At 43.0% G+C, this 19,385-nt stretch overlaps 1 protein-coding gene across 1 annotated transcript; it reads right to left on the bottom strand.

The window, feature by feature from the left end:
- Positions 1 to 286: 286 nt before the first annotated feature.
- On the bottom strand, positions 287 to 1,195 carry LOC146342515 (vomeronasal type-2 receptor 26-like). Its single transcript, XM_084808576.1, has one exon. It carries the CDS (start codon positions 1,184 to 1,186, stop codon positions 287 to 289), a length of 900 nt encoding a protein of 299 aa, XP_084664702.1. The 5' UTR covers positions 1,187 to 1,195.
- Between the last annotated feature and the right edge of the window lie 18,190 nt (positions 1,196 to 19,385).

The following is a 19,385-nucleotide window of genomic DNA, read 5'->3' as shown; positions in this document are numbered from 1 at the left end:
AAAATAGATCAAACTAGAAACCTCAGAAGACAGAAGTTACAAAAAAAATTGTAAGATTGAGTAGAATGAATAAACATAACCCATAGCTCATTCACATGTGAAATCACAGGCAAATGAGAAAGTATTTGCCAGTACCAAAAGATCTTTCTTGGGGATGACATTCTACAATGGGAACACCATGAACCAGAAGGCTCTCTCCCCAGTCACCACATGGTCTTCTTCAGGCAAGACAAGTCTCTAGACATCACTGTAAGGTTTGGGTGGTTGAAGGCAGTCTTTCAGAAATTTAATACTTCCTTTTCATTATCTGCTGCCTATTGTTCATCTCAGGCCTCACCACAATGATAAAGCATTTGGGGAAAAAGATACAACCCAATAACCCAGCACTAGAGGCCAAGATGGAGAACATCTCCACAGCCACCGTATATTTGCCTTTTGTGCTCAGGTAGGTTGGAACAAAGCACACCCAAACACTGCAGAAGACCAACATGCTGAAGGTAATAAACTTGGCTTCATTAAAACTATCAGGTAATGTTCTGGCTAGGAAAGCCACAGAGAAGCTGACAAAGGCCAGGAAACCCATAAAGCCCAGGACACAGTAGAACATGGTGACTGACCCTTCATTACATTCCAGTACAATTTCTTTAGTCATTGAGTGCATGTCAAGATCTGGGAACGGGGAAGAGGTTGCAAGCCATGCAGTACAAATAGTGGCTTGAAAGAAGGAGCAGGAAAAAACAATGGAACTGGCCATTCTTTTTCCCACCCATTTCCTCATCCCAGACCCTGGCTTGGTGGCCATGAAAGCAAGAACCACTATGATGGTTTTGGCCAAGACACAAGAAACTGCCACTGAGAAGATGATGCCAAAAGCTGGTTGTCGAAGAAGACACATCAACTTCTCAGGTCGCCCAATAAATATCAAAACACAAAGGAAGGATAGCAGTAGGGAGACAAGGAGAACATAGGTGAGGTTCCTGTTGTTGGCTTTGACTATGGGAGTTTCCTGATGCTTAACAAAGATTCCAACCACCAAAGCTGTGATAAAAGAAAAAGAAAGAGCAGAACTGGCCAAAATGATCCCCAAAGGTTCTTCATAAGACAAGAAAGTTATATCCTTTGGAATGCATAAATCCCGGTCATGGTTTGGATAATGATCTTCTGGACATTGAGAACAGTCATCCATGTCTGAAAAAGAAAACCTGGGTTTCTACATATGGCAGCCCTGTTTATGGTGCATTACATTAATCAAGCCTCCATGTCACGCAGCTCCGAAAGAGAGAGCTGAAAAGTGAAATACAAGTTTACAACCATCTCACTTGGCTGTATTCATAAGAAGCCATACTCAAGGATAGTTGCACAGAAACCATGGTCTTGAGAAATCAGTGAGGAAAGGGTGTACAAAACTATCACCATTCTTGGATATTACAAACTATGAGTTATTAGATATAGCACAATACTTCTTTCTTCCAAAGGAGGTGCTATACCTGTTTGTGCACATATCACAGTTTGGTCTGCAATGTATAATCAGCAGCCACTACTTCCTCTGAATTGTGAACCATGTTTTCAACATGAAGAAAGTGAGTATCTCTGGACCTTCATGAGAACATGCTGGACTGCAGCTAACGTGTTTTGGAAAACTCATTGAATGACTCAATGAAACTCTCTTACCCTTCTGACTGGAAATCTTCCCTTCTGGACATGGAAGGCAATCATAGCAGCAAAATGGCTTCCCTTCCTTCTTTTTCCTGCTAAAACCTTCATTGCAATAGGGATTACATAAAGAAAGAGGTTGAACCTGTTCATAAATAAGGACAGTATTTTAACATTTTAATACATCATATTTTGGGTGTTTGCATTTTCCTGAAATATCTACACTTTAGAAATCTGTGGATAGCTGGCATCACATAGTATAATGGCATCATTTCCAAAGAGGAGCTGGTGTGCAATGGGCTTTTGGAACCTCCACCACTGCTACAGACCTTTGCCCAAACAAGAAGGACATGTGTATTTACAACAACTGTATACCTGCCTTTCATTCAAATGATCTCTAACCCAGATTGGAGACAGATTAATAGTGCAAGCTACCTCCAAAGCAATCCTATAATCACTGGAGGAGCATCCCAGGACTCCCAGGGATCATAGGACATAGCAGATTTCACCTCCTGACACTATAGAGCCAGCTTGACCTTGGGAGAGGAAATCTGAGTGGGGGGGATTCCCACCACTTCCAGGGGCCATGGATAGGACCTTGGGGAAAAAGAGGGGATAGAGAGACCTGGATACAGGCTTGCCCCCAGGGGAGTGAATGAGGCCTGTCTACTCTAAATAGCAAAAGAAAGGAACGGGTGGCTATAAAAACCATTGCTGTTCCTCCCACTCTACCTGGCTCTGGCAGCAGAGCACATGAGAGAGCATGGGTGGGCAGCTCAGAGAAGTCCAGGGGCCATTTTCAAGTTAATGTTAACCCTTTGGGCACCCTGTAGCAGCTCTGGATGCCATTTTGTTTGCAACAAATATGTATACTTTTTGAGGGGTCCCCCCAAATTTCAGGTTTTGGTGGGGGTTGTATGTTGCTCACCCTGAGATAGATGGGTGGCTCCAAGATCAGAGCTCTCTGTTTAAAGAGCAGCAACCCCTTAGGACTGCACTGCTAGTGGACCTTATCTCTAGCTGGTCACAGAGGTCAGGGTGTCATTCTTCCCCCCAAAAGGCAATGGGCAATTAGGTCTTTTGGCATGGAAGAGAAAAGCTGCTGCTCATTTTCTGGGAGATAGCTGAGGTCTGCCTGAACTAAGTATACACCCTCAAAACTTTTTTAAATGTCTTCTTAATTGAAACACATTTAACTATACTTTGCCATAGCTACTTGACATTCAATGTCATCATTTGATGTTAAATGGTCATATAGCATGCCTTTTCTTCATTATGTGGTTTCTATAAAAACAAATGTTTTACAATTTAATATTCATTCCTGCTATATTGTTTGCTAAACACATTCAGTTTTTTAATTTATTATACTGTGAGGATAGACATTCTGTGCACTCCTATGCATGTTTACTTGGAAATGCATCCCACTATATTCACTCATGCTTAATTCTTAGTAAGTTTAGGATTGTAGACTTAGTAAGTTTAGGATTGAGAGCCAGTGTGGTGTAGTGGCTAGAGTTTTGGACTGGGAGCTGGGAGATCTGGGCTCTAGTCCCCACTCGGCCATGGAAGCTCACTGGGTGACTTTGGGCCAGTCACAGACTCTCAGCCCAACCCACCTCACAGGGTTGTTGTTGTGAGGATAAAATGGAGAGGGGGATGAGGACTATGTATGCCACCTTGGGTTCCTTAAGGAGGAAAAAAGGCAGGATATAAATGCAATGAATGAATGAATGAATGAATGAATGTAGACTTAAGAATGTTGACTCAAAGGCAAAAACACTGTTAACATAATTCAGTCACTGATGAAAAATTGCAGCACAATCCCACAGATGTCTACTTACAAATAAGTCCCATTAGGTTGAGTGGGACTTACTTCCAGATAAGTGTGTTCAGGACTGCAGCCTTTGTTTGAAAATCATGGTTTAAATGAGGTTACCTAATTGAGAGAATAAAGGTAAAGGTGTCCCCAACCAGTCGTGTCTGACTCTAGGGTGTGGTGCTCATCTCCATTTCTAAGCCGAAGAGCCAGCGCTGTGGTCCGTGGTCATGTGGCCGGCATGACTGAACACCGAGGTGCACGGAACGCTGTTACCTTTCCCGCCAAAGCGGTGCCTATTTATCTACTTGCAATTTCTTGCTTTCAAACTGCTAGGTTGGCAGGAGCTGGGACTGAAGACGGGAGCTCACTCTGTCACGCGACACTCGGGTCTCGAACTGCTGTCCTGCTGATCTTCCGGTCTGCAGTTCAGCATCTTAACCACTAAGCCACCGCGGCCCCAATTGAGAGAATACAGAGGACCAACTACATTTTTTTTTAAAAAAACCCTAATTGCATGCACATGAAGGAGTCATCCTTACAGGAAATGCAGCACATAGGAAGGGGGTATTCATATCTTCCATACGCAGCATGACTTGAGGCAATACTGCTCCCCTACCATTAATGTGGCTAGAATGCTTAGGAAATAATATCCCTATTGGCCCTGAGTGTGGAAGGGATGGAACTGCTTAAATAGTGAAACCTCTCTGAACATTAGTGAAATGAATGGAGATGCATATGCACAGTTCCTACCTGATTAAAACTGCTAGGCCATGCGACGGATTCCTCATGAATACTGAAGACATTATCTGGAGAAGCCCAGGGGTCAATCCCTCCAACTTTGACTCTAAGGAAGGACTGGTTTGGGAATGTGACCCAGTTAACTATATCGAATCCAGCTACTAACTCCCCATTTTCATCAAAGGAAATCTCTTCCCCAGCACTGTTGTTGAATGAGACACTTCTCAGAAAGTGGTGGAGCTAAATCGGAAGGAAGATAAGAAGATTGTATAAAGACATACAAAAAGATTCAAGTAAACAATGTGGTGATAATCCCAGGGCCTTGATCCTCTCGCTGATTAGGTGTCTTCAGGTTAATACTCATAGTAGTAATAGTGCTGATGTAGTAAACAGGCCCTTATAAAGCTGTATTGTATAATACAAAGGCAGCCTCAATGACAACATAACCTTGTCTATGGACATGGTGCTTTACAGAAGAAATGCAAGCAATAAGATACACAAGAGATAAAATGAAGACAAGGCCCTCTGCAGAGGCCTTTAGTGTAATGAACATGAAGCCCAAAGAGGAAGGAGGAGGAGGAAAAAAACAAGGTCCTGCCCAATACGAAGCCCACTCACTAGAACTGCCATAAATAATTTGGACAACTGCCCTCTCTTTTTAACAGACCTGGTTCAATGCTAGTGCAGGGACCTACCATTCTGCTCCTGAGTCTCCATGCACAGACATGCACACACATATGCACACACACACACATGCACACCACTGTGATTGCCCCAGAATAGTCAGAAGAGGAAGTTGAGCAACAAGATGAGGACATGAATTGGGGCAAAGAAGCCATAATTTATTATTTCTGGCTATGGGGCTAATACAATTATAGGAGGTTTCTCCAGGTTAAAACCTGGCATCACTCCCTCACGCACAACTTTGCAAAAAAGCCCATTATATAAAGAAAAAACAACAACACCTCAAACCCCTGGCTACAGGAATGCCTTAAGACCAGTAATAGCAGAGTCATTATGGGCTTTGACACTGTGGCTAATGGAATGGAGACACTGTAGAGTCATCTCAAATTTTGTATATATCTAATATATGGTGATGCAGGGAGGTATGATGGAGGGCATGCCTCCAACTCATGATGGAGGCATGCCCCTAACATCATGAGTTCATTGGGTCCCCTCCATGTGTTCTTGGATGGCATGTAAGCATCAGCATAGCCTGTAGTGGCCATTAGTAGTATTTTGAGAGATGCTGGGGAGGGGAGTGCTCTATTGTTTTTCTGCCTGTTTTATGTGGTTTTCCCCTCCTGAGCTAAGCACACGTTTGGTTGGATCCAGATTTAGTCAAACCTAAATTAGATCCGTTGTAAGCAACAGGGACTAAAGTTAGTCATGACTTAATTGTCTTATTAACTTCAGTGACTCTACTTGAAGCATGATAAGTCTAGGTCCAATCCATTGCTTAAGGCAGCCATTCTGCTGGTGTAGCAGTGGCATATCACCAGTCCCAAGGTACTGTGTATACAGTATTGCTTGGTAAGTCCTCTATGGTCTTAACGTGAGCTGGTGTACAAACTGACTGGATTTAAAATGGAGCCAATGACAGATCTGGCACTTAGATGCCCCAGCACTATGGATGGATGTGAATTTCATTTCAGTTCAATTTTATTAAGAATTTGCCAACATTTGCAAAGTACTCAACAAACAAAAACCTTTCAGTTTAACTTCTTATGTTAAGAGCATTCCATGTTTACTCAAGCTCCAAAAAACTGGGAAATGATTGTGTTCAGGGCCACACCCTTAACCGGGGATAGACGAACTCACCCACCATTGCCTTGCATGCCTCTTGCTGGACCCCTGCCAGCCGCCTGACCCTGCTCGATGCACGGTGCAAGCTGCTGGACAGTCCATGGGTGCCCAGTGAGTGGTGTGCAGTGTCCTGCTTACCCATGAGCCACCATTTTGTGGAAGACCATTTTGAGGAAATTAGACCATTTATGCCTACAATATTGAGTAAATGGTGCTATTTATGGCTGTCATTTTGCACAAAGGGGCCATTTACATAAAACACTTACCCATGGTTTCCCACAAAATGGCAGCTCACTGGTAAATGGGCATCCCTGAGGTTGCCCGACTCAGCCCACACTGAGTCAGACAAGCATGGGGGTCTACAGACTGGTGTCCAGGGGTCCAAATGGGAAGATGTCCACCAGACACCACCCCTTTCCAGACTTCCGCAACATCCCTACCCTTAACAGACATGCTTAGGTAATATTCATATAGTATGGTATCCCATGCTGTGGTTAGTTCCAGCTTCACCATTACCTTGGAGTTGGATGACTGTCAGTGGCAAAGTGGTGGACCTAAGTTTCAGATATGTGGACACATGGATTCTATGCCACTGGAGCCACCTTTCCATGTTACAAGTACCCAACTGGCAAACAGTATCATCCTCATAGAATGACAGACATGGAAGGTACATTGAAGGTCATCTAGTCTGACCCTCTGCTCTGTGCAGGGTAAGCCACAGGTATAGCATCTTTATTCATCCTCTATCTCTCCATACAGGCTTTTGGTTACACTTGTTGTCCTGAAACCTTGAAAAAGTGGATTTCCACAGGAATTTTTAAGATAGATTTGATTTTTATATTGCTGTCCTATGTCATGAGTGATGACAAATGGAAATCTTTCATTTAAAAAACAAACAAACAAACAACAGTATGGCAAAAAACACAGCTGTCCTCTGTTTCCCTTGATATTTCATTTGCACTTGGAACCCATGGAATGTGCAATTAGGCAGAGTAGAGACATTTTTGGTTTTGTTCATGAGCTGGTTGAATATACAATGGTGTCATCCACAAATGATTTGTTGCTATTCATCAGTAGGTTAGAGTCTTCTGTACAGAAATTAATAAAATTAATTGACAGCTATGGGGGATTTCCTCTTCCCAGCACTATAGCTTCCTATGGGGAAACTGCTCCTTCACTGGGCAATCCCACCTATGGGATTTCACAGTTATAGCAAACTAGCACACAGACATGGCTTCACAAGGGCTGGGTCAGCCCTTAGTTTGATATAGTGGAGCCTTCAAGCAGACTTACGCAGCTGCCAGGGTTGGACACATTATGCCTGGCCTGGCCCCTAGGCACAGCCCCTGCCATGGTGACCCCCATAGCCCTTTGAGGGAGGGGTCTGTCCACTTCATTTCCCTGAGGGGCTGCCCAGCAGAAGAGGGGAGGGGGCAGCCAAATAAGTCTTTCCTTCAGACAACTTCCTCCTGGCTTCAAACTGTCTGACCTGCAGAACTATCTCCTGGTTAAGAAAGTCTTCCATGTAGTGACTGAATATGGTACTTCAAGCTTCAACGTCACAGACACATTTAAAATAATTATAATTAATGTGTTTTCTTCTCAGTGTCCTGAAGACTGTCTTGAGCTTCCCCCTCTGTCACCCATGACTCCCTTCTTCTCTTCCTTCTCCCCCCCCCACCCCATCAACTGCTGCCATTCTTCTTCCATCACCTGGACAACTTGCTCCTTTCCCCTGCCCCCTGCAGCAGCTATCTGATAATTTCAGTTCCTCCTACATTACCGCCGTTCTTAATGGGATGATGCGCCCTCGCATCCATTTCAACCCCAAACAGAATAATCCTGCAACTAAATTTGGACACCTATATACCCGCCGTGGTGTACCTGCAGATTTTTAAGAAGAGGTATGGTTTTGCCCTTGCAATTTTGTAGGTTGAGTATCTGATGGTGGGCAAAATTTCTGCTATGCCTAAAATCATCCCAGATAGAGGTACAACAAATCCTGAAAGTTTTATAACAATCAGATGTTTCGAGTCCATTGAAGATATGCAGACAAAACATTTTTGTATATATAGATCTGCTTATTTTTCAGGGCCTAAGGAACTCTTTGCCACTATGACTCACAGTTCCACAAATTGACCCTTTTCCGCTGCCATTCTCTTAGAATACTTTAAAACCTCCTAGCAGTTGGTATAAGAGGCTTAGACTGAGATGGGATCCAGCACTAGAGACAAGGTGAAATATCAAACAAGTCATTTATTAAAGGGATATTTTACAAAAGGGATTACTAATATTTATTTGTGTTTTTTTTTTAAGACAGTTCTTAAGGACTCAAGAGACGCAGTCGCTATTACAAGCATCTTACTGTCTTCTTTCATCTGAGGCCAAAGTCCCTAAACCTCCACCCCAGCCACTTATAACAAGGTCCAGCCTCTGAGTACTGTCTTCATCTGACACCAAAGCTACTCCTGTTGTTTTTCTATCTGCTTGGACAGTTTATCTGGGTTTTTACTGCCTGCTTATATAACCATCTTCGAGTAAGATCTTCTTAGGGCAGCCTGGCATAACATAGCCACCTGCTCCCTACACATGATCTTCACCAGCCATCTCTTAGAGAAGGAATAGCTTAACATCCAGGCCTTAGCTACTCGCTTTCTCACCAGCTTTCTCCTAGTCCTTTTAAATGACTCCAGACCTTCTCCCTCCCAGACTACCACAGCATCTCTGAACTGTCATACCTTAACTGTCCTTTCCTACCTGCTCTTTTTTTTACCTAGCTAGACACCCCAGTCAATCAGAATTGAATTTACCCCACTTAATAATACTCAAAGTGATTGTTTCTCTCCCCACCTTCGGAACTAAGCAACTACTATACAGGCCTTTGACAGTAGTAACAAAACAAGGCCTCAGTAACATATTGCCTCACAGAGGCCACACAAAGTAATACGACATAACAACAATAGTTATATATAGGGCATTTCTTCACAATACCTTTGGTACACTTTCAGGTTATAATATTAATTGGTCAAAAACGGAATTAATGTCTGTAGGTAGTATCGAGACACCCAAAGTAGTTACTAAATGACAATTCCATTGGTGTCCAGAAGTGATAAAGTATCTTGTTATATTGGTGCCTAGAGATATTACATGAATGGTTAAACTGATTATAAGTGTGTTACTGGTGGAAATATCTCTTGACTTGGAAAGATGGGCAACACTTAAGTACTTGGGGTAAGGTTAATGTACATAAGATGAATATCTTGCCACAGGTAGTTTATGTACTATTTAATATTCGTTTATACATTCCCCAGATATATTTTCAAAAACTTTATACAGCATTTTGGAATGTATTGGGTGGGGTAGGTGGGGGGCTCTCCTCCCTGTTTTTCACTGAAGAGGATGCAGTTGTCAATCAAGGAGGGAGGATTTCATTTTCCAGATCTTTGTTTATATCACGAGGCATATGTTTTTTTTTTCTCTTTTTTTTCTCTTAACTTGTACCAATGATTAGAAAACAACTTTTTTTTCTTTTAATACTCCTTGATGGGTTGTTTTTGAGTCAATTTATTTGGCATCACTTTCTTGCTGAATGGCATTTGAATCTAGGTATCTTAAAAAGAAAGAAATGGCTCCACTAAAAGTTTTAGTCATGAGAGAGGCTTGGCATACAATGGTTCATGAGGTGCAGTTTGCTAAATTCTCATGCTAAATTAACTTCTGGGGAGAATCCAATCTTGAAAATAGAGAGACAGCCTTTTATGTAGAGGAACTGGGGTGATAGTGGAATTTATACTTTACATCTCTTAACAGGATTGGATAATGAGTGTTCACTATGTTTAGTACTGAGGATTAGATATCACTTACCATCTAGTGCTAGTTGGCAGTATATTCAGCTGTAGCATTTTGGGGAGTCGATATAAGGACCATCAGAAATGAGTGCTTTAGCGCTTCCTACATGGTAGGAGGAATTAATTAGCTCTTATCAGAAAGCTAAGCCTACAAAAGCTGTTTATAAAAATCTTTTGAAATATAGTAAATTAGAAGTTCAAAATGTCAGAGAGGAATGAGACAGGGAGTTGGAATGCTCCGTATAGTCTAATCAATGGAAAGTTGTCCTTGCTTCCATATGTATTATTTCTGTAGATTTAAAATTGATGCTGATTCAACAACAACAACAACAACAAAAGATAGTTTGCATATATTGGATGCCACAGAGGCTTGTTAAGGAGAAGCAAGCTAGCTCTGCCAGACACTGGCTGGCAGTGAGGAGAATGCCTCATTGAGGCATATTTGTACATATTTGAAATGGAAGTGTTAAATCCTTCATTTTCTTTTTATCAAAGGTGATGTCAATGGTTACTGTGTATGTTTATGTTTTATATGCTGTTCCTTTTCTTCCTTCTTTCCCTCCCTCTCTTTTATGGTCCCCACTTTTTTGTTTATTATTGTAATTTTGCAAACTATTAACAAAAACCACAGTGCTACCTCCATGAATGATATTGCGCTGGCGGTAGTGCAATATTCCCCTTCATGGATCACTGCCTTGTTGTGGTGAAGGGGCTTGCGTAACTCAGGGAAGCCATAAGCTATGCCGTGCAGGACCACCCAAGATGGACAGGTCATGGCAGAGAGTTCTGACAAAATGTGGGCCACTGGAGAAGTAAATGGCAACCCCTCCAGTATTCTTGCCAAGAAAACCTAATGGAACGTATCACAAGGCTAAAAGATATGACGCCGGAAGATGAGCCCCTCAGGTCGGAAGGTGTCCAATATACTACTGGGGAAGAGCAGAGGGTATTTCCAAGTAGTGCCAGAAAGAGTGAAGCGGCTGGGCCAAAGCTGAAAGGACACTCAGCTGTGGATGTGTCTGGTGGTGAAAAGAAAATACGATGCTGTAAAGAACAATATCGTTTAGGAAACCGGAATGTAGGTCAATGAATCAAGGTAAGCTGGAGGTGGTCAAACATGAGATGGCAAGATTGAACATCGACATTTTGGGAATCAGTGAACTAAAATGGACAAGCATGGGCGAATTTAATTCAGGTGACCATTATATCTACTACTGTGGGCAAGAATCCCTGAGAAGAAATGGAGTAGCACTCATAGTCAATAAAAGGGTGGGAAAAGCAGTACTGGGGTACAATCTCAAAAATGATAGAATGATCTCAGTATGAATCCAAGGCAAACCATTCAACATCACAGTAATTCCCCAACCACTGAGGCCAAAGAAGCTGAGGTTGATTGGTTCTATGAAGACCTACAACACCTTCTAGAACCAGTACCAAAAAAAGATGTCCTTTTCATCATAGGGGATTGGAATGCTAAAGTAGGAAGTCAAGAAATCACCAGGAAAACAGGCAACCATGGCCTTGGTGTACAAAATGAAGCAGGACAAAGGCTAATAGAGTTTTGCCAAGAGAACATGCTGATCATAGCAAACACTCTTTTCCAACAGCACAAGAGGCGACTCTACACATGGACATCACCAGATGGTCAATATCGAAATCAGATTGATTATGTACTTTGCAGCCAAAGATGGAGAAGCTCTATACAGTCAGTAAAAACAAGACCTGGAGCTGACTGTGGCTCAGAGTATGAGCTGCTTCTTGCTTTCTCCATGAGGGAAGTGGTTTTCCCCCATAGGGAAAACCACTAAACCATTCAGGTATGATCTAAATCATATCCCTGATGAATATACAGTGGAGGTGAGGAATAGATTTCAGGGATTAGACCTGATAGACAGAGTGCCTGAGGAACTATGGACGGAGGTCCGTAACATTGTTCAGGAGGCAGCAACGAAATCCATCCCAAAGAAAAAGAAATGCAAGAAAGCCAAGTGGCTGTCTGATGAGGCTTTACAAGTAGCTCATGAAAGAAGGGAAGCGAAAAGCAAGGGAGAAAGGGGAAGATATACCCAACTGAATGCAGAGTTCCAGAGAATAGCAAGGAGAGACAAGAAGGCCTTCTTAAATGAACAATGCAAAGAAATTGAGGAAAACAATAGAATGGGAAAGACTAGAGATCCTTTCAAGAAAATCAGAGATCTCAGGGGAATGTTTTGTGCAAAGACGGGCATGATAAAGAACAAAGAAGGCAGGGAGCTAACAGAAGCAGATGAGATTAAGAAGAGGTGGAATGAATACACAGAAGAACTATACAGGGAAGATCTTAATGTCCCTGATAGCCATGATAGTGAGGTCACTGAACTTGAGCCGGACATCCTCGAGAGTGAAGTCAAGTGGGCCTTAGGAAGCATGACTAACAACAAAGCTAGCGGAGATGACAGTATTCCAGCTGAACTATTTAAAATCCTCAAAGATGATGCTGTTAAAGTGCTGCACTCAATATGACAACAAATTTGGAAGACTCAACAGTGGCCACAAGACTGGAAAAGGTCAGTTTACATTCCAGTTCCAAAGAAGGGCAACGCCAAAGAGTGTTCAAACTACCGCACAATTGCGCTCATTTCACAGGTCAGCAAGGTGATGCTCAAAATCCTACAAGCTAGGCTTCAGCGGTATATGAACCGAGAACTACCGGAAGTACAAGCGGGGTTTCGAAGAGGCAGACGAACTAGAGATCAAATTGCCAACATTCACTGGATCATGGAGAAAGCAAGAGAATTCCAGAAAAACATCTATTTCTGCTTCATTGACTATGCTAAAGCCTTTGATTGTGTGGATCACAACAAACTGTGGCAAATTCTTAAAGTGATGGGAGTACCAGACCACCTTACCTGTCTCCTGAGAAACCTGTACGAGGGTCAAGAAGCAACAGTAAAAACCAGACATGGAACAAACGATTGGTTCAAAATTGGGAAAAGAGTATGACAAGGCTGCATATTGTCACCCTGCTTATTTAACTTATATGCAGAGTACATCATGAGAAACGCCGGGCTGGATGAATCACAGGTCGGAATTAAGATTGCTGGGAGAAATATCAACAACCTCCGATATGCAGACAATACCACCCTAATGGCAGAAAGCGAAGAGGATCTCAAGAGCCTCTTGTTGAGGGTGAAAGTGGAGAGTGCAAAAGCTGGTTTGAAACTCAACATTAAAAAAACTAAGATCATGGCATCTGGCCCCATCACTTCCTGGCATATAGAAGGGGAAGAAATGGAAGCTGTGACAGATTTTATTTTCTTGGGCTCCAAGATCACCGCAGACGGTGACTGTAGCCATAAAATTAAAAGACGCTTGCTCCTTGGGAGGAAAGCTATGGCAAACCTAGACAGCATAGTAAGAAGCGGAGACATCACCTTGCCGACAAAGGTCCGTCTAATCAAAGCTATGGTTTTCCCAGTAGTAATGTATGGCTGTGAGAGCTGGACTATAAGGAAGGCTGAGCACCGAAGAATTGATGCTTTCGAACTGTGGTGCTGGAGAAGACTCTTACGAGTCCCCTGGACTGCAAGGAGGTCAAATCAGTCCATCCTAAAGGAAATCAACCCTGACTGCTCATTGGAAGGACAGATACTGAAGCTGAAGCTCAAATATTTTGGCCACCTAATGTGAAGAGAAAACTCTCTGGAAAAGACCCTGATGCTGGGAAAGGCTGAAGGCAAAAGGAGAAGGGGACAGCAGAGGATGAGATGGCTAGATAGCATCACCGATGCAATGAATATGAACTTGAGCATGCTCTGGGAGAGAGCGCAGGACAGGAAGGCCTGGCGTGCTATGGTCCATGGGGTCACGAAGAGTCGGACATGACTTAACAACTGAACAACAACAGTACAATATTAGGCCTTGTTCTGCTCATTCTCTCTCTCCTAGTACAATCCTATACATCTCTATTCAGAAGTAAGACCCATTGAATTTAATGTGGCTTGCTCCTGAATCAGTGGGTATAGTAAGGTAGCCTCAACTGGCAAAAAGGAAAGGTGCTTTAAAATGCTGGCAGGGGTTGGATCAGATGATCTTCAAGGTCCCTTCCAACTCTATCATTCTATGTGGATCACATTGCTAGACAGGTACCTGTGGAATGGTAGCTTCTGTTGCATAATAGCTTCAGTTTTTAGGGTTTTTCTCAGTCATGCTTGGAACAGAGTCATTAAATTCAATGGGACAATTAAGTCACAATGAATGTAGGTCCACTTGATTTCAATGGAACTTATCTAGGTTTAACCACAGCATAGGATACTGCATCATACATATATTGACTAAATAACACATCGGTTGAGTGTGTGGCCCTTAACAGCCATGTTTTCTCAGCAATTTGAAGGCTGGATGAACATGGAAACCCCTTAACACAACAAGTTAAAGGAAAGGTTTTTTGTTTAATGAATTTTATTACATTTTGAAATGACAATGCCTGCAATACTAGATGCCTGGACCATTTAGGACAGTAGACATCGATCAGATTCATCTTCAAGAAGTCAGTATTATTTGAAAGGCTCTATTTTAAACCCCAAAATTGATTCTGAGGAGAGAAAAAGAAACAGAGATTGGGACAAGAGGTCCTGGGGAGGCCAGGCAAAAGCCAGGAATGAGACCAGCATTAGCCTTCTCCCCTTCTCCCAGTTACCAGACAGCAGTGGCTCCATAGCCAACAATTAATAATTAACACCTAGCAACATCTGAGTCTTGGACTGCACAGCTATGCACAGGTTTTACAAAATAACCTAACTACTGAACTCTCTTCCCTCTATTTTTGTTCTGTTTATGCTGGGTCAGACTCAGTGGTAGGGCAAATAAGGGCCAAACCCAATGGTCAAGCACAGAGGTATCAGTCCAGCAAGAAAGAAGTTCAAAGCAGAAGTAGTCAATAAACAGGCAATGGTCACGAGGCAAAAAGGAGAGTTCCAAGAGAAAGGATCCTATCTGAGGGTTCCCCAGAGTATTCTCCTGATGATAGGACTGGTGTGTCTTCCTCGCAGATGCTGGAGGGGCCTGGGATAGGCTAGCACTAGCATTAGGGTGGCTCTCATGGTCTGTAGACTCTGCCATCTCAGGTTCTTCATCTGAACAATCATCCTGGCCTGACAGTTTTATTGTCTAGAGACTTACTTTAACTCATTTATTCATTTGGCTGTTTGTTTTGTGTGTTCCCACACATTCCCTTTTCTGTTTAATAAATCCTAGTTCTTGTTTTATAAGTCGCTCAGTGATTATTTCCCCCACTTGCTTCCAGGGAATAGGGGTTGTCATGTCACCCTCATCCACAACTGTATGTATGATTCCAGGTCCCATGGTTTCCACCACCCAGAATGGTTGCTGCTAGGGAAAGTGGGGTTACATTTGGAAGCACCTCTGGCACTGGGCCAGAAAGATTCTGACCCCAAAATAGTATGCAGTGTCTCCAGCCCAACAAGACCCCTGTTCCCTAAAAGCAGGTGGGGAAAAAACAGCATGCTACTTATAAAAGAAGGAAAATATTTTATGGAACTGGGAAGGGAAAATGGGGAGGATGCAAAATAAACATCCAAATTAATCATTTAAACAGTAAAATAAAATGGAGAGAAGTCCGATAGTGATATGTTCCCTTAAGTTAGGTTATTTTGTAAAATAAAATCTGCCTCTAGCTGTGCAGTCCAGCATTCAAAAATAATTGTACCCCCCAGTTATTGATGGTTTTCAGGCATCCACTGATTGGTAACTGGGGGAAGGGCAGAATGCTGCTGCTACTACTCTTGTGCTTAATCTTTCCTTGGCTTCCTCAGGACATCTTACCTGTCTGTCTTTCCATCTCTACGGTTACCTCAGAACCTCTTTCCCCAACCTCTGTCTCCCTTTCTCTTCTCACAGTCTCGTTAGGAAAAACAAAAAGCAAAACCTCCCTACAATGGCTCATCAGGATCAAAACAAGGTTGAGATTCTACCAGAAGGCTGCACTCACACTCCATTCAATTTCCCCTCCCCTCCTATGAATATGACCTTATGAAATTCCATATGCTAAAATGGGGTAAAAACACACACTTAAAAAACAAAAACAAACCTACTAATGCATTACGCATCTTCTGGGACACAGCACATACTACACCTTCTCCCTTATCTAAGATAGCAAACTGTTTTCCAAAAGATGCTGTAAAAATAGAGACAAAGTGAACCCTATGTCCCCTTCATGGATCACTGCCTTGTTGTGGTGAAGGGGCTTGCGTAACTCAGTGAAGCCATAAGCTATGCCGTGCAGGGCCACCCAAGACGGACAGGTCATGGCAGAGAGTTCTGACAAAATGTGGTCCACTGGAGAAGGAAATGGCAACCCACTCCAGTATTCTTGCCAAGAAAACCCCATGGAACGTATCACAAGGCTAAAAGATATGACGCCGGAAGATGAGCCCTTCAGGTCGGAAGGTGTCCAATATGCTACTGGGGAAGAGCAGAGGGTATTTCCAAGTAGCGCCAGAAAGAGTGAAGCGGCTGGGCCAAACCCAAAAGGACACTCAGCTGTGGATGTGTCTGGTGGTGAAAAGAAAATCCGATGCTGTAAAGAACAATATTGTTTAGGAACCTGGAATGTCAGATCAATGAATCAAGGTAAGCTGGAGGTGGTCAAACAGGAGATGGCAAGATTGAACATCGACATCTTGGGAATCACGAACTAAAATGGACAGGCATGGGCGAATTTAATTCAGGTGACCATCATATCTACTATTGTGGGCAAGAATCCCTTAGAAGAAATGGAGTAGCACTCATAGTCAACAAAAGGGTGGGAAAAGCAGTACTGGGGTACAATCTTAAAAATGATAGAATGATCTCAGTACGAATCCAAGGCAAACCATTCAACATCACAGTAATTCAAGTCTATGCCCCAACGACTGGGGCCGAAGAAGCTGAGGTTGATCGGTTCTATAAAGACCTACAACACCTTCTAGAACTAAGACCAAAAAAAGATGTCCTCTTCATCATAGGGGATTGGAATGCTAAAGTAGGAAGTCAAGAAATCACCGGGATAACAGGCAGGCATGGCCTTGGTGTACAAAATGAAGCAGGACAAAAGCTAATAGAGTTTTGCCAAGAAAACATGCTGATCATAGCAAACACTCTTTTCCAACAGCACAAGAGGCGACTCTACACATGGACGTCACCAGATGGTCAATATCGAAATCAGATTGATTATGTCCTTTGCAGCCAAAGATGGAGAAGCTCCATACAGTCAGTCAAAACAAGACCTGGAGCTGACTGTGGCTCAGATCATGAGCTGCTTCTTGCAAAATTTCGGTTTAAATTGAAGAACGTCGGGAAAACCACTAAACCGTTCAGGTATGACCTAAATCATATCCCTGATGAATATACAGTGGAGGTGAGGAATAGATTTCAGGGATTAGACCTGATAGACAGAGTGCCTGAGGAACTATGGACGGAGGTCCGTAACATTGTTCAGGAGGCGGCAACGAAATCCATCCCAAAGAAAAAGAAATGCAAGAAAGCCAAGTGGCTGTCTGATGAGGCTTTACAAGTAGCTCACGAAAGAAGGGAAGCGAAAAGCAAGGGAGAAAGGGGAAGATATACCCAACTGAATGCAGAGTTCCAGAGAATAGCAAGGAGAGACAAGAAGGCCTTCTTAAATGAACAATGCAAAGAAATCGAGGAAAACAACAGAATGGGAAAGACTAGATATCTCTTCAAGAAAATTGGAGATCTCAAGGGAACGTTTTGTGCAAAGACGGGCATGATAAAGAACAAAGAAGGCAGGGACCTAACAGAAGCAGATGAGATTAAGAAGAGGTGGCAAGAATACACAGAAGAACTATACAGGAAAGATCTGAATGTCCCTGATAGCCATGATAGTGCGGTCACTGAACTTGAGCCGGACATCCTAGAGAGTGAAGTCAAGTGGGCCTTAGGAAGCATGACTAACAACAAAGCTAGCGGAGATGACAGTATTCCAGCCGAGCTATTTAAAATCCTAAAAGATGATGCTGTTAAAGTGCTGCATTCAATATGCCAACAAATCTGGAATACTCAACAGTGGCCACAAGACTGGAAAAGGTCAGTTTACATTCCAATTCCAAAGAAGGGCAAAGCCAAAGAGTGTTCAAACTACTGCACAATTGCGCTCATTTCACATGCCAGCAAGGTGATGCTCAAAATCCTACAAGCTAGGCTTCAGCAGTATGCGAACCGAGAACTACCGGAAGTACAAGCTGGGTTTCGAAGAGGCAGAGGAACTAGAGATCAAATCGCCAACATTCGCTGCATCATGGAGAAAGCAAGAGAATTCCAGAAAAACGTCTATTTCTGCTTCATTGACTACGCTAAAGCCTTTGATTGTGTGGATCACAACAAAATGTGGCAAATTCTTAAAGTGATGGGAGTACCAGACCACCTTACCTGTCTCCTGAGAAACCTGTACGAGGGTCAAGAAGCAACAGTAAAAACCAGACATGGAACAACCGATTGGTTCAAAATTGGGAAAGGAGTACGACAAGGCTGCATATTGTCACCCTGCTTATTTAACTTATATGCAGAGTACATCATGAGAAATGCCGGGTTGGATGAATCAGAGGTCGGAATTAAGATTGCCGGGAGAAATATCAACAACCTCCGATATGCAGACGATACCACCCTAATGGCAGAAAGCGAAGAGGATCTCAAGAGCCTCTTGTTGTGGGTGAAAGAGGAGAGTGCAAAAGCTGGTTTGAAACTCAACATTAAAAAAACGAAGATCATGGCATCTGGCCCCATCACTTCCTGGCATATAGAAGGGGAAGAAATGGAAGCAGTGACAGATTTTATTTTCTTGGGCTCCAAGATCACCGCAGACGGTGACTGTAGCCATGAAATTAAAAGACGCTTGCTCCTGGGGAGGAAAGCTATGGCCAACCTAGACAGCATAGTAAGAAGCAGAGACATCACCTTGCCGACAAAGGTCTGTCTAATCAAAGCTATGGTTTTCCCAGTAGTAATGTATGGCTGTGAGAGCTGGACTATAAGGAAGGCTGAGCGCCGAAGAATTGATGCTTTCAAACTGTGGTGCTGGAGAAGACTCTTACGAGTCCCCTGGACTGCAAGGAGGTCAAATCAGTCCATCCTAAAGGAAATCAACCCTGAGTGCTCATTGGAAGGACAGACAGATACTGAAGCTGAAGCTCCAATATTTTGGCCACCTAATGCGAAGAGAAAACTCCCTGGAAAAGACCCTGATGCTGGGAAAGACTGAAGGCAAAAGGAGAAGGGGACGGCAGAGGATGAGATGGCTAGATAGCATCACTGATGCAATGAATATGAACTTGAGCACGCTCCGGGAGAGAGCGCAGGACAGGAAGGCCTGGCGTGCTATGGTCCATGGGGTCACAAAGAGTCGGACACGACTGAACGACTGAACAACAACGAACCCTATGTAAGTTTTGTGGCACAAAAACAACACACAATACCTGTGAAAGTGCTCTCAGGCACCCATCAGATTTAAACTGCTACAAAAAAGG

The sequence above is a fragment of the Heloderma suspectum genome, chromosome 6 (assembly GCF_057233095.1).
Source record: "Heloderma suspectum isolate Gila_16-S chromosome 6, 16-S_ref, whole genome shotgun sequence".
NCBI lineage: Eukaryota > Metazoa > Chordata > Lepidosauria > Squamata > Helodermatidae > Heloderma > Heloderma suspectum.
Note: the sequence above shows the minus strand (reverse complement) of the source record. Positions and strands in the feature narration are given on the sequence as shown.

Bases quoted from the DNA above. Each gene is read 5' to 3' on its own strand.
- LOC146342515 (XM_084808576.1), bottom strand. From the start codon at position 1,186: ATGGATGACTGTTCTCAATGTCCAGAAGATCATTATCCAAACCATGAC.